Genomic DNA, 12,477 nt, shown 5'->3' with positions numbered 1-12,477 from the left:
TTTTTCTCCTCCTCCTCCTCCTCCTCCTCCTCCTCCTCCTTCTTCTCTCTCTCTCTCTCTCTCACACACACACACTCCCCATCTTGGAGTGCCTCAGCTCCCGGGGAAGAAGGGAGCTTTTGCTCTCTCTTTGTCCTAAACTGAGGTTAATTAATTTCATCAAGCATTAAAGCCCCTACTATGGCACTTGAGGCCCTCTGCTAGGTCCTCAGAATTATGAAGGTGGGATAAAAGGCAGCTCTTGCCTTCAAAAAGGAATTTGCAGCTTTGGGGAGGAAACAGCCAGAAGGAAATATATAAAGATAGTCTAAGAAGAGAGAAAGCAGTAACAACGCTCAGGAATCCGAGGAGGCTTCCTCTAGGAGTTGGCAAGAGCTCGACCTCTCCGAAGGTGAAGGACTCCGAGAAGGGGGGAGGGGGGGCGGGGCGTTCTGGGCAGGGGGTGGGGTGACAGTCAGTGGAAAGGGGAGATGGAATGCTGAATTACTAGAAGGACTGGGAGGTCAGTTCGCCTGGAATCTCAAATGTGTGAAGGGGAGAAATGTGGAATAAACTTGGAAGATGCCAGGGCAGGTTTACCGGACTTACATACCAAACTGAAAAAGTTTGGGATTTTATCATGTCGGTGATAGGTAGCTACAGAATATTCTTGAGCTGGGGGAGTGACCAAGCCAAACCCTGCCTGTGTTTTAAGATTAATTTGGCATGGCTAGGGAATGTGGGGACTAGGACAAATACTAATTAGGAGACTTGTAACAGTCTGGGCTAGAGGCGACCGGAGGGTGAAGTGGGGGGGGGGGGGTGTCAGAGTAGGTCGAATCGATCCGGCAGGGTTTGTTCGTTGCTTGTGGCAGGGAGGAGGGAGGGGGAAGAGCAGAAGATAGTCCTGAGGCAGGGAACCGGGCTGACCTTCGTAGAAAGGGCAAATGGGGGGAAGGAGCATTTCTATAGCGCCTCCAGAGTACCAGACGCTGTGCTGCTGATCGCTTACCAATAGCACAACGTTTGGTTCCCGCAACAAACCTTAGAGGGGACATGCTGTTATTATTCCCATTTTACAGTTGGGGTAACTGAGGCCGGCAGAGGTTAAGTGACAGCTGGCGGATGAGGTCCCTTTGGAACTCGAGTCTTTCCACACTCCAGGCCCTCCGTCCAGTTCGGTTAGGGACTCTCGTGGGTTGAATAAAGGAGCCGGTTAGGGATCCGAGCTCGGGTCCTTACCAGCCAGGCATTTTAGGACTAATTTCTCAGCTTTCTGTTTCCTCATTTGAAAAACGGGATTTCCCGTTGCCCCGCCCTCACGGCGAAAGCCTGTGTAATAAATATTGATTAGCCGATTGCGTGGAGTCGGGCCAGTGGTTTATTGGGGGAAGGGAAAAGGATGGGGGTGGGGTCAATCCACTCGGAGTATTTGGGTGGGTCTCCTCCCCGCCCTCCCCGCCCTTCCCAGCACCCCGCCCCATCCCTCCTACGCTGTGGGCCCTACCTAGGCCATCGCCCTTTTAAGAAAGAGGAAATTCTTCTCAAAAACAAGCGCCCCAGCCCGAAGCGGGTCCGGACAGCCGGACTTGGGGGTCCCGGGTTAGCGGGCAGCCTGGGCGCCCCAGTTCCTCATGCACCTCAATCCCCAGAAGTCCCACGGGCCATGGAATGCAGTGTCCCCACCCCGGGACCGTTCTCCAGACTTCTGGAGAGGAGGCGGGAGGCAGGGAGGGAGGAGGGAGCTGGGGGAGCCTAGAAACCGCCCAGGGACCGTCGGTAAAGAGCCGCCCGGGCTCTGGGCGTAGGGGAGGGAGGGAGAGCCCCAACCTATCCCTGGGGCTTCCCCCCAGGCCGCCCACGTTCGTAGAAGGAGAAGCGAGGGTGTACCCTCACCCCGGAAGGAGCTGAGGGCGCCCCGAAACCCTGATGACCCGCCCCGGGGTGGCCCTCCCTGAATTGGGGACTTTCCTGGCCCCTGTGGGAGCAAACGGGAGGGACTAGTGGGTCGCCGCTAATGAGCGAGGCGTGGGAGTTGCGGACTCCTGGCCTTCCCCGGAGAGATGACAAATGATCGGGGCCCGGAAGGCACGGACTCCCGACTGGGGCGGGAAGCGTAACTCAGTGTACCAGCCTGGAAAATGGGTACAGGGCCGGTGGGGGAGAGAAGGCACAGCCCCCATCTCCGCCCTCCGCTGAGATGGGAGCCAGGAGGAAAGGACCCGCGTTCAAAGAGAGTTCGCGAGACTCCAGCTTTAGTTTTCGCTCTCCCCGACCCCACTCATTCAGTCTTCCAGACTGGCCACTGGCCTCCTAGAGTTCAAGGGCGAAGGGCTCCCGGGATCCGGGATCTGTTCCAACTGAACCCTCACCTGGTGCGAGGGGCCTCCGGCTGAGTTTTCCAGCACTTGGGCGGGCGGGATCCCCCTCTCCGCTGCCCTCCCCAGCCTCCTGGGCAGAAGGGCTCAGCTGCTGGGATTGCCCTTCTTCTTTTCTTCCTCTGGAAGTCCATAGAGGAATTGCCGGTGAGAACGGCGCGCCAGGACGGCAGCCCCGTGGGCGATGCAGCAGGTCCACATCTAGGTTTGGGGGAAGGCGTGAGAAGTAATGAGGGAAATCCTGATTGGGGAGCAAGCACCCCCTCCTAGGCTAGTGCCCCCCCCCCATCCGCCCCAGCCCATTCCCTCTGAAACTATTATTATTTTTAGCCCTTGCCGTTTGTTCTAAAGTCTCCGTTCCAAGGCTGAGGAGCGCTAAGGGCTAGGCAATGGGGTTAAGTGACTTGCCCAGGGTCACACGGCTAGGCAGTGCCTGAGGTCGCATTTGACCTCAGGACCTCCCGATTCCAGGTCCGAACCATGTAGCTGCCCCTCCCTCTGACATTATTTCCAGTCTCCCCGGGGTATATCTTGTTTGTGGAGAGCTGTCTTCCCACCGTCCCCCTCCAGGCCTAGACTGGGAGCAGGGATTCTTTTGGGCAGCCCCTGGCACCTCCCCTCCCGGATCTGCTTTCCCGACCTTTCCGACCATCCATCCCTGAAGGGAGCACCCTGAAGCCCAGTCCCTGGAGCCTCTGGACTGTCTCCCTGACCACCCTCTCTCTTCCTCCACTCCCCCATCGCCTGCCGCCTCCCCCTCGAAGCCTCCCAGGCTGCCTTTTCCCACTGCACCAGGTAGAAGAAGAGAGCGAGGTAGGCGACAGCCAGCACGGCTACTAGCGCGTGGTACCCCGGATGGGGGAGCCCCTGCAGGTAGCTGATCACAAAGTAGAGGTTGATGGCACAGACCAGCCCCATGATGAGGGATGTGGTGACTTTGGAGAGCCTGGGGAGGAGGAGGGGGTGGGGGTGAGATCCTCTTCAGGGTCCATCGTCACCCTGAGCTGGACTCCTGCTTGGGAAGCCCTTCCCCCCTCTTCCCCCAGCCCCGACCCACCCAGCTCTGGCTGGACTCTGACTTTTGTGCTCCGACTTCCTGGGACAGAGAGGTGGGGTCCCAAAGCCTGGCAGTGGGGTGGGAGCAGGGGCCCATGGGGACATAGCAGAGCCAGTGGTGGCTCTAGAGTCAGGAAGACCTGAGTTCAAATCCTGCCCCAATCACTTAGTCGCCTTGGGACCCTGGTTTTGGTTTCCTCACTTGAGAAATGGGATACGGCCAGCTGTGCCCAGCTCCCAGGATTGTGGGAAGGAAATGAGGTTTTGTAGATGTGAAAGGGCTGTGTAAATGTTAGCTGCTGTTAGCCCAGGAAGAGGAGAGCACTTACAAGCCATTGGTGAACTCCTGCATGATGGAGGGCATGCTGGTGAAGGTGAGGATGGGGAGCACCGCAAAGGGGAGCTGGGGGAGAGATGGGACGACTGGTCAAGCCCAGGAGGCCAGGAGGAGCCAGGCCAGGGTGTCAGAGGAGGGCAGAGGGAACCAAGGAGGCAAAGGGAGGAGCTCCCCCTCCCCCACCAAGAGGACGCTCTCACCAGCAGGCTCTGCAGTACGTTTAAAAGGTCATTCAAGCCAGACAGATCTTGTACATCCCTGAAGATGGCCACCAAGATGGTGGGCAGGATGGCAAAGGAGCGAGTGAAGAGGACTCTGGCAAAACGTGACCAGCGGAGCTTCAGGAAGCCCTGGAGTTGAGAGGAGGAAGTTTGGGACCTCAAGGAGGATTGCAGGAGCCCCCTCAATCAGTGCTCAGGGAATTGGTTTTCATTTCAAATGCCTCAGTTTCCACTTGTGTAAAGTAGAAGGAAATGACTGGCTTCCTTTGGCCCCATATTTTGCTCACTAGTAAAATGAAAGGTTTGGACTCAAGTCTAGCCCCTTTCTAAGGTTCCTTCCAGCTCTGATGTTCTCTGGCTGGGATGGGAGCCTGGCCATGGAGGCAGAGTAGGAAGGAGAAGGGAATTACAGAAGGGACCAGCCTGGCCTCCGGATGACAGAGCAGCCCAGAGTGGAGTTCAGCCAGTGTGGAGTTCTCCATGACGAATGGTGGGGAAAGGAGGCAGGTGTCAACTCCAGGGAGAAGCCCCTCCATGCTCCTAGTAGATGAATCTCTAACCGTCCCATCCTCCCACAGAGCCTCTCTATTCCCAGCAGGCCCCCCCTTTCCTCTTTGGGAGCTTACCCACCTCCATCACAAACTGCCCGGCATAGGTGCCTGTCATGGTGGAGCTCTGGCCAGCTGCCAGGATGCCCACAGCCCAGATGTAGACGACAGCAGGGCCAAAGAAGCATCCAAGAATCACACCCTGAAGAAGAAAGGGCTCCTGGGAAATCTGGCCTGTCCAGCCCAAGGAGTCTCCCTTCCCAGAGCTATTCCACCCAGCCAGGAAGCAGATGGCAGCCAGGGGCCTCACCCTGGAGCAGATATTTGTAGGACGAGGTCCTCCCCCCACCTCCCCTTCCCTCAAAGTCTAACGTGACTGCTTGGTTCTCTGGCATGGCTGCCCCATGGAAGCTAAGGGCTTCCTGCTTAAACTTGGGAGAACGTGTGCTGAGGAAATGGGAAGAGGGGCCCTGCCTTCCCGCCCGTCCACCAGCTCACCCCCTGGTAGATGTCCGCAGTCACCAGCTGGCCGTCCTTGAGGAACGAGGTGTAAGAAGAGAGACTCCCATTGGCGCACACATCATGCTGTGGGCATGAAGAGGAGAGCAGAGAGGGCAGCCGCCCCAGAGTATTAGCTGGGTCTTCAGAGATCACCTGGTCTAACTCTCTTTTTGGAGAGGGGAAGAGGATGAAGGCTCGGGAGGGGAAGGCTCTCATCCAGAGCTTGTTAGTGTCAGAGACTGGACAAGGACCGATGTTTTCTGATCCTCAGTCCAAGTTCTCTTTCCTGGGTGCCAGGCAAGAGTCCAGAGGCTTAGAGGATGCAGGGTGCAAAATGGCTCTAAGACACGCTCTCCACGAGAGTGGGAACAAGAAAGAATTTTGTGCTAGTTTTACAGCTTGGGTTCTGAAGCGATACCATGAGGATTCCTTCATGAGGGAGTTTTAAGTGATCAAATATTTGATTGGAGAAAATGTTAAAAAAAATTTTTTTTTAACCCTTATCTTCTGCCTCAGAATCAATCATCTGTATTGGTTCAAAGGCAGAAGAGTGGTAAAGGCTAGGCAATGGGGCTTAAGTGACTTGCCCAGGGTCACACATTTGGGAAGTGTCTGAGACCAGATTTGAACCTGGGACCTCCCATCTCTAGGCTTGGCTCTCAATCCGCTGAGCTACCCAGCTGCCCCCTAACATTAAAAAATTACAGGCTACCAGTGTTTTGGTTCCATGAACAAGATTTCTTTCTGTCAACCATTTTCTATTGTTCAGTGGAGTTCTGAGTGAAATATCAATGTTAAAGGGAGCTATTCTGGACCACGGCAGGTGGGAATGGGTTATAAGACTTACTGAGATTCCCTTTGATTTATTCAATTATGTGTTTAATATAATTTGAACTTCTGTTCCTTAATTTGGCTCCTGTGCAATGCCAGTGCTGAAACTGAGCAGCTGTAACATTTTTGCTCATAGCAAATAAAGGTTGTGTATATGGATTCCAACGGAACTTGTTAAGGCTACTTTGGAATGTTACCTCAGCACAGGATATATTTAAGTTATTGTAATCAATGTCATAATATCCAGAAGAGAAAAAAAAAGAGGCTTGGCGGGCAAGGACGGGCATTTAAAATCTGGTGGAAGATGGTTAATATTGGTCTGTCGAAGCAGATCATGGAGAGGCAGATGCCAAAACCAAACTAAAGACCAAAAGGCCATGAGTGGGAGCAGATAGGTGGCCCAATGGATTGAGAGTCAGGCCTAGAGATAGAAGGTCCTGGGTTCAAATCTGACCTCAGACATGTCCTAGTTGTGTGTCCCTGGGCGAGTCACTTAACCCCCACTGCCTAGCTCTTCTGCCTTGGAACTGGTCCACAGCATAACTTCCAAGATGGAAGGTAAGAGTTTTAAAAAAGCAAACAGCTACGAGTACAAGGGGGGAGCAGCTCAGGATCAGACTCCTGAGGAGGGGAAGGGCATTCAAGGGCAAATGGAAACTCAGCGAGCCCCCAGAGGAGGTGTGGGATGAGGTTCTCTGGATTCCTCACCACAGTCTGGTTGGTATGCTGGTAGAAGGTCTGGCCAAAGACCGCCATGACAAACAGGTTGATGAGGAAGGAGACGAACAGGGCGATGGAAGCCTCTATCAGGAAATACATGTTGGCCTCTCGAACTTCCTGTCTTTGGGAACGATCGATCTCTCTGGACTGGAGGATAGGACAGGGAGGGCTTTCAGGCAGGAAGGGAGGATTCTGCTCCTTTGAGAATCCTTGAGCTGGATTCCCCCAACCTCTTAGTTCTGTCTCCATCTAGAAATCCCAAGGTGTTAATCCATCCTTACGCACCAAAGAGGAAGGACCAGGATGTAGACCCATGGATGGAGGAGCGAGATATGTGGGAACAGGCCAAGGCCAAGGACGAAAGATGTAGGGACAGGATGAGGTCAAAGATGGGGTCAGAGGGCTTCGGCTCAAAGAAGGGTCCCCAGATTCTCCCCAAGGCCATGCCCTGGCCGCCTACTCTTCCTCTCTTTCCCTCCTTCCCTCCTCTCCTACCTTGACTAGAGCAGAGTGTAAGTAGATGTTGTGGGGCATGATGATGGCACCTACGATGCCCACTGCCTGCAGGAGCTCAGGCTGGCCACAGCCCGAGCAGGAGGGCAGAAAGAGTCCCTTGAGCAGCTCCCTTTGGTCTGGCTTCACTACCACGTACTGTAGGGGGTAAGGAAGAGTGAGTCCTACCTTGGCGCCATAGCAGTGCTCATCCCTCCCTACCCAGAACGTAGTTCACAGGGTTGATTTAGAGCTGGAAGGGATGGGGCAGTCAAGTGACTCAGTGGACTGAAAGCCAGGCCTGGAGACCAGAGATTTTGGGTGCAAATGTGGCCTCAGACACTTCTAGGCATGTGATCCTGGGCAAGTCACTTAACCCCAAATTGACTAGCCCTTAGTACTCTTCTGCCTTGGAATCTGCGCCTAGTATTGATTTTAAGACAGAAGCTAAGGGTTTTAGAAAAGAAAAAGAACTGGATGGAACCTCCCCTGGTTCAACTCTGTTCTTTGATAAGCCCCGAGGAACATGTTTTGCACTTGAGTCACAAAGTTTGTAAGTAGCAGAGCCATATTTGATGCCAGGTCCTTACTTCCAATTCTAGGGCTCTTTTCACTCTATCATGGTCCTCCCGGGGCAGAGGAGGGTGGAAAGATGGAGTCACCGACCTGGAGTTGGGGTTCAGGGTTGATGATGAGGGAGGCTAGCATCCTGTCGGAGTCTTACCTCATAACCAAAAGTGAGGGCCATAATGGTGATGAGGAAACCGAAGAAAGCTTCCAACTTCCTCAGCCCTTGGGAGAGAAAGAGACACTGAAGACAGCAGCCCCTTCAGGACACTTCTTTTCCCTACCCAGACACGGAGACCTTAACCTTCCTGGTCCCGTGGCTCCCATCTCTAATGTGAGGAAGTTCAGGTAGAATTTTCTCAAAGAGCGTTGGAGGTTAACTCATAGACTTGTAGCATCATAGAACATTAGAGGGAACCTCGAACATCTCTCACAGAGAAGATCTAAAACATTTTGGAAAGCCTCAACTGTGTCAAATAAATCCAAAGTCTGTTACCTAGGAAAACTGTATCCCTTTCCCTCTCTCCCCTCTGGCTTGGACAGGGAAACTCTCTGTCCTCTGATAGTCTCAGCTGGCCTCTGGTGTCTTTTCTGAGAACTCACCATAATTGTCCAGGAAAAGGAAGAACATCGTATCCACGATGGTGATGAGGACGCCACCCCACAGGGGAATCCTGCAACCAGAAGCAGGCCAGTTATGGGAGCCAGTCCTAAACCCAACATGGGACCCAATCTCCCTTAGAACTGGAGAGTGGGGGGGTTCTGAGGTTTCCCAGGGGCCCGTGGGGCAGGAAACAGGAGTCTTAGCCTGGGAAGGGGAATCAGGAAAACTGTGTGCGTGGTAGAGAGCAAGAGACATGCCCGTGCAGACTATATCTGACTTCAAAGGTAGAGGGAAATTCCAGGGGAAGAAACTCCCTTACCGATGCAGGTTGGCATATTTCTCAACTTAGAACCTTAAATTTGCTCAGAAGCCCTTGGAGATCGAGTCACTTGTCCAGAGTCACACCACCAAAGTGTGTCTGAACACAAGTCTTCCTGGCTTTGAGTACGGTTCTCTTGTGTTGCCTCTCATGAGGATGAAATATCCAAAATAAAGAGGCAATTGGGTGACTGATGGATAGAGAGCCAGGCCTAGAGACAGGAGGTCCTGGGTTCAAATTTGGCCTCAGACACTTCCTAGTTGGGTGACCCTGGGCAAGTCACTTAGCCCTGTTTGCCCAACCCTTGCCTCTCTTTCCCCTTAAAACCAATCAAAAAAAATTTAAGTCCCTTATCTTCTATCTTAGAATTTTTTATTTGAAAATCTTTAATTAATTAATTAACTAATTAATTAAGAGTATTTTCCAATGGTTACATGATTCATGTTCTTTCCCACCCCTGTCCTGTAGCCAACAAGCAATTCCACTGGATTGTACATGTGTCATTGTCTATCTTTGAATTAATACTGTGTAGTTAAGTGACTTGCCCAGAGTCACACCACTAGGAAGTGTCTGAGACCATATTTGTTTTTTATTTTATTTTAAATTTTTTTAAACCCTTACCTTCTGTTTTAGAATTAATACTGTGTATTGGCTCCAAGGCAGAAGAGTAGTAAGGGTAGGCAATGGGGGTTAAGTGACTTGCCCAGGATCCCACAGTTGGGAAGTGTCTGAAGCTAGATTTGAACTCGGGAACCTCCCGTCTCTAGGCCTGGCTCTCATCCACTGAGCCACTTCACTGCTCCCAGGAATGTGTTTTTGCCCTTCTTTGTATGCCCAGACACAGTGCCTGACTTTAAGTGTTTAAGAAATGCTCTCCCCGTCTGTAGTAATGGTCCTGTTGAGATGAGCTGACATTAATTTGTAGAGGAGTTTGGTTTGACAACTTTGGTTTGGTTTTGTTTTATAACTTTCCAAAGACCCATTCAGCAGGACATCAATAAGAGCAAAGGAATCCAACGGGGAATAAGGCAGGCTTGGAGTTTGGTGAGGCATGAATGACAACAGGACCCCACAAACAAGAGACTGGAGGGAAGAGGACAGTGTAGAGTTGGGCTGGTTGACCAGAAGACTGAGATGGGGAAGGAAAGAATGTGAAGTCAGAGCAGGGGGTCATAGCCTGCAAGAGGGCAGAGAAATGGTGAGATTTGGGGTCGTGATGAGGGCGAGGAAGAGGGCTAGGAGGAGGAAGGCTCAATAGGAAGTGATGAGAGGACAAAGGAGTATCGGGATCTGATAGTAGAGGTAGAATATACAAGTCTACTATTAATGTCTTGTTGTTCGCCTTCTCAAGGGGTGGAGGAGCGATGGAAGAAAGGAAGAGAATTTGGAACTCAACATTTTAAAAAATGAATATTAAAAAAATGACTTGTACTTGGGAAATATTTAACAAAATAAATAAAAATATATTTGAAAAAGAAAAAGAAAAAAGAACACATGGGCGATGGTGAGATTCAGGACACGACCTCCCTGAGTCAACGAGGTAGAATGGAGGAGTGGGTTGTGGGAGTTAAGACCGAGTGGTTTGGTGGTTAGGGTGTTCACTCACTTCCCTGTATCTGTAACCTCATTTGTCAGATAAAGATAATAACACCTACCCATTCTCACCAAGTTGTTATAAAGATCAAATGAGATAATAGAGCTTAGAAAAATAATTACACCTTCTGGGAAGAAGTATAATGGAATGAATCTTTAGTTTTAGTTTAGAGTTAGTAGATCTGGGTTTGAATCCTTAGGCAAGTCACTTAACCAATCTCAGGCCTCAGTTTCCTCATCTGCAAAGATAATCCTTAAGGGAGCAGCAAGGTAGCACAGTGCTCTAGCACCAAGCCTAGAACTTGGAGGCCAGAGTTCAAATGTGACCTCAGACAGTGCTTATCTGTGTGACCCTGGGCAAATCAGTTAACCCCAAATGCTTAGCCTTTGCCATTCCTGTCTTAGAATTGATAATAAGACAGAAGGTAAGAGTTTTAAAAATATGTATATTTAATCTTTAAGGCCCACTAAATCCTATCATTCTGCAATGACAAACTTGTTATTACCAGGGTTTTTCTTTCTCCGTTTAGCTTATATGCAGCTGCCAAATCACTCCTGGTCAGTTTTTTTAAAGTTGCCTATTTTTCAATGTGTGCCAGAGGCCTGTCTTGCTCATGGCACCTGGTTGCTCATGTTTACAGGATAGATGGGAACAGGAAAGGAAAGAGTCTGAATGCCTTGCATTCCAGGCCCTGTGGGGGCTCTTGGCTATCCGCATTGAGAAGATGGAGCAGGACTGAATTAACATTTTTGAAAAAAAATAATGCAATGTTTCTGCAATCTACCAAAACTATAGATGGATAGAAAGAAAGAAAGAAAGAAAGATAGATAGATAGATAGATAGATAGATAGATAGATAGATAGATAGATATGTAGTTATATAGGTGATGCATGGATGGATAGATGGGATAGAGCAGTGATTCTCAAAGTGGGCACCACCACCCCCTGGTGGGTGCTACAGAGATCCAGGAGAGTGGTGATGGCCACAGGTGTATTTATCTTTCCTATTAATTGCTATTAAAATTTTAAAAAAATTTAATTTCCAGGGGCACTGAATAATATTTTTTTTTCTGGAAAGGGGGCAGTAGGCCAAAAAAGTTTGGGAACCACTGGGGTAGAGAGATGGAAAGATAGATGATGGGTGGATGAATGGGTGGATAGATAGATGATGGGTGGGTAGATGTTGGATGAATGGATAGATAGGAAGATAGATGGTGGAGGGTGTAGACAGATGGGTAGATGGTAGATGGATGAGTGGATGGATTGATGATGGGTAGATAGATGGATGGATGGTTGAATAGGTGGATAGATAGATATTGTGGGTAGATAAATGAGTAGGTAGGTAGATGTCAGGTGGCTTCATGTATAGATAGGCAAATATCTAGAGCACTGATCAAGCACTTACCATGTGCTACTTACCATGCTAAGCTGAGGATCAAATGCAAGCAAGACAGTGTCTGCCCTCCAGGAGCATACCTTCTCATGTGAGCACCCTGCTCCCAACACTCTCTATAGGATAGGCAGTACCATTACCTTATTTCCCCCATTTTGCTGAATGTCTGAGAATGGAAATGACTTGTCCAGTGTTGCCCACTGAATGTGTATCAGAAAGTAAACTCAAACTCAAGCTTTTCTTCATTCTGAGCCCCGTTCTTTCTACCCCACCAAGCTCCGATATTTAATAATGCATGTTAGGTTCTCTACCTCCTAGCAGAAAGCAGGCTGAAGGCGATGGCTGTGCCAATGACCTCCTGCATATCCGAACCAATGATTGCTATTTCCATGACCAGCCAGAGAAGGACACGGGGCACCTGAGGGAAAAAAAGGATTCAGAGGGAGCTCTCACACTGGGTTGTGTACCCTCCATTACCCTCCTCTGTCCCCTAGCTCTGGGAAATTCTATTTCTCCTTTTCTCCCCCATTTCTAGAAGTATCTTGCAGATAGAAGGTGAAGGCGATAGGGGCTCGGAAAGGATGTGTTCAAGCCAACTCTTTCCTAGGTGTATTCCTTCAGATTTTTTTTGGTTTAAAGGGAATTCAGGACATTTCTTTGGCCTAGGATGGCAGGAGAGGCTATCAGATGTGACTGAAAGGAGAGTGAAGGCCTATTTTCAATCCCTGAAATTCCACTATTAGTAATTCATCTCTTTGGAATATACATTTCTCTCTCTCTCTCTCTCTCTCTCTCTCTCTCTCTCTCTCTCTCTCTCTCTCTCTTTTATTTTAAACCCTTAACTTCTGTGTATTGACTTATAGGTGGAAGAGTGGTAAGGGTAGGCAATGGGGGTCAAGTGACTTGCCCAGGGTCACACAGCTGGGAAGTGTCTGAGG

General features: G+C 50.3%; 1 protein-coding gene across 1 annotated transcript; it reads right to left on the bottom strand.

Moving 5' to 3' along the window:
- Positions 1-2,352: 2,352 nt before the first annotated feature.
- On the bottom strand, positions 2,353-11,966 carry SLC11A1 (solute carrier family 11 member 1; the record flags this gene model as incomplete). Its single annotated transcript, XM_044667545.1, has 11 exons — positions 2,353-2,558; positions 3,150-3,303; positions 3,743-3,816; positions 3,951-4,100; positions 4,602-4,721; positions 5,018-5,104; positions 6,560-6,718; positions 7,067-7,222; positions 7,788-7,855; positions 8,234-8,304; positions 11,851-11,966. Coding segments are annotated over 11 exons (1,269 nt in total), but the record flags the coding sequence as incomplete, so codon positions are not given.
- Between the last annotated feature and the right edge of the window lie 511 nt (positions 11,967-12,477).

Source organism: Gracilinanus agilis, chromosome 3 (genome assembly GCF_016433145.1).
Source record: "Gracilinanus agilis isolate LMUSP501 chromosome 3, AgileGrace, whole genome shotgun sequence".
Classification (NCBI taxonomy): Eukaryota; Metazoa; Chordata; class Mammalia; order Didelphimorphia; family Didelphidae; genus Gracilinanus; species Gracilinanus agilis.
The sequence above is the reverse complement of the archived record's forward strand: the minus strand, read 5'-3'. Positions and strand labels throughout refer to the sequence as shown.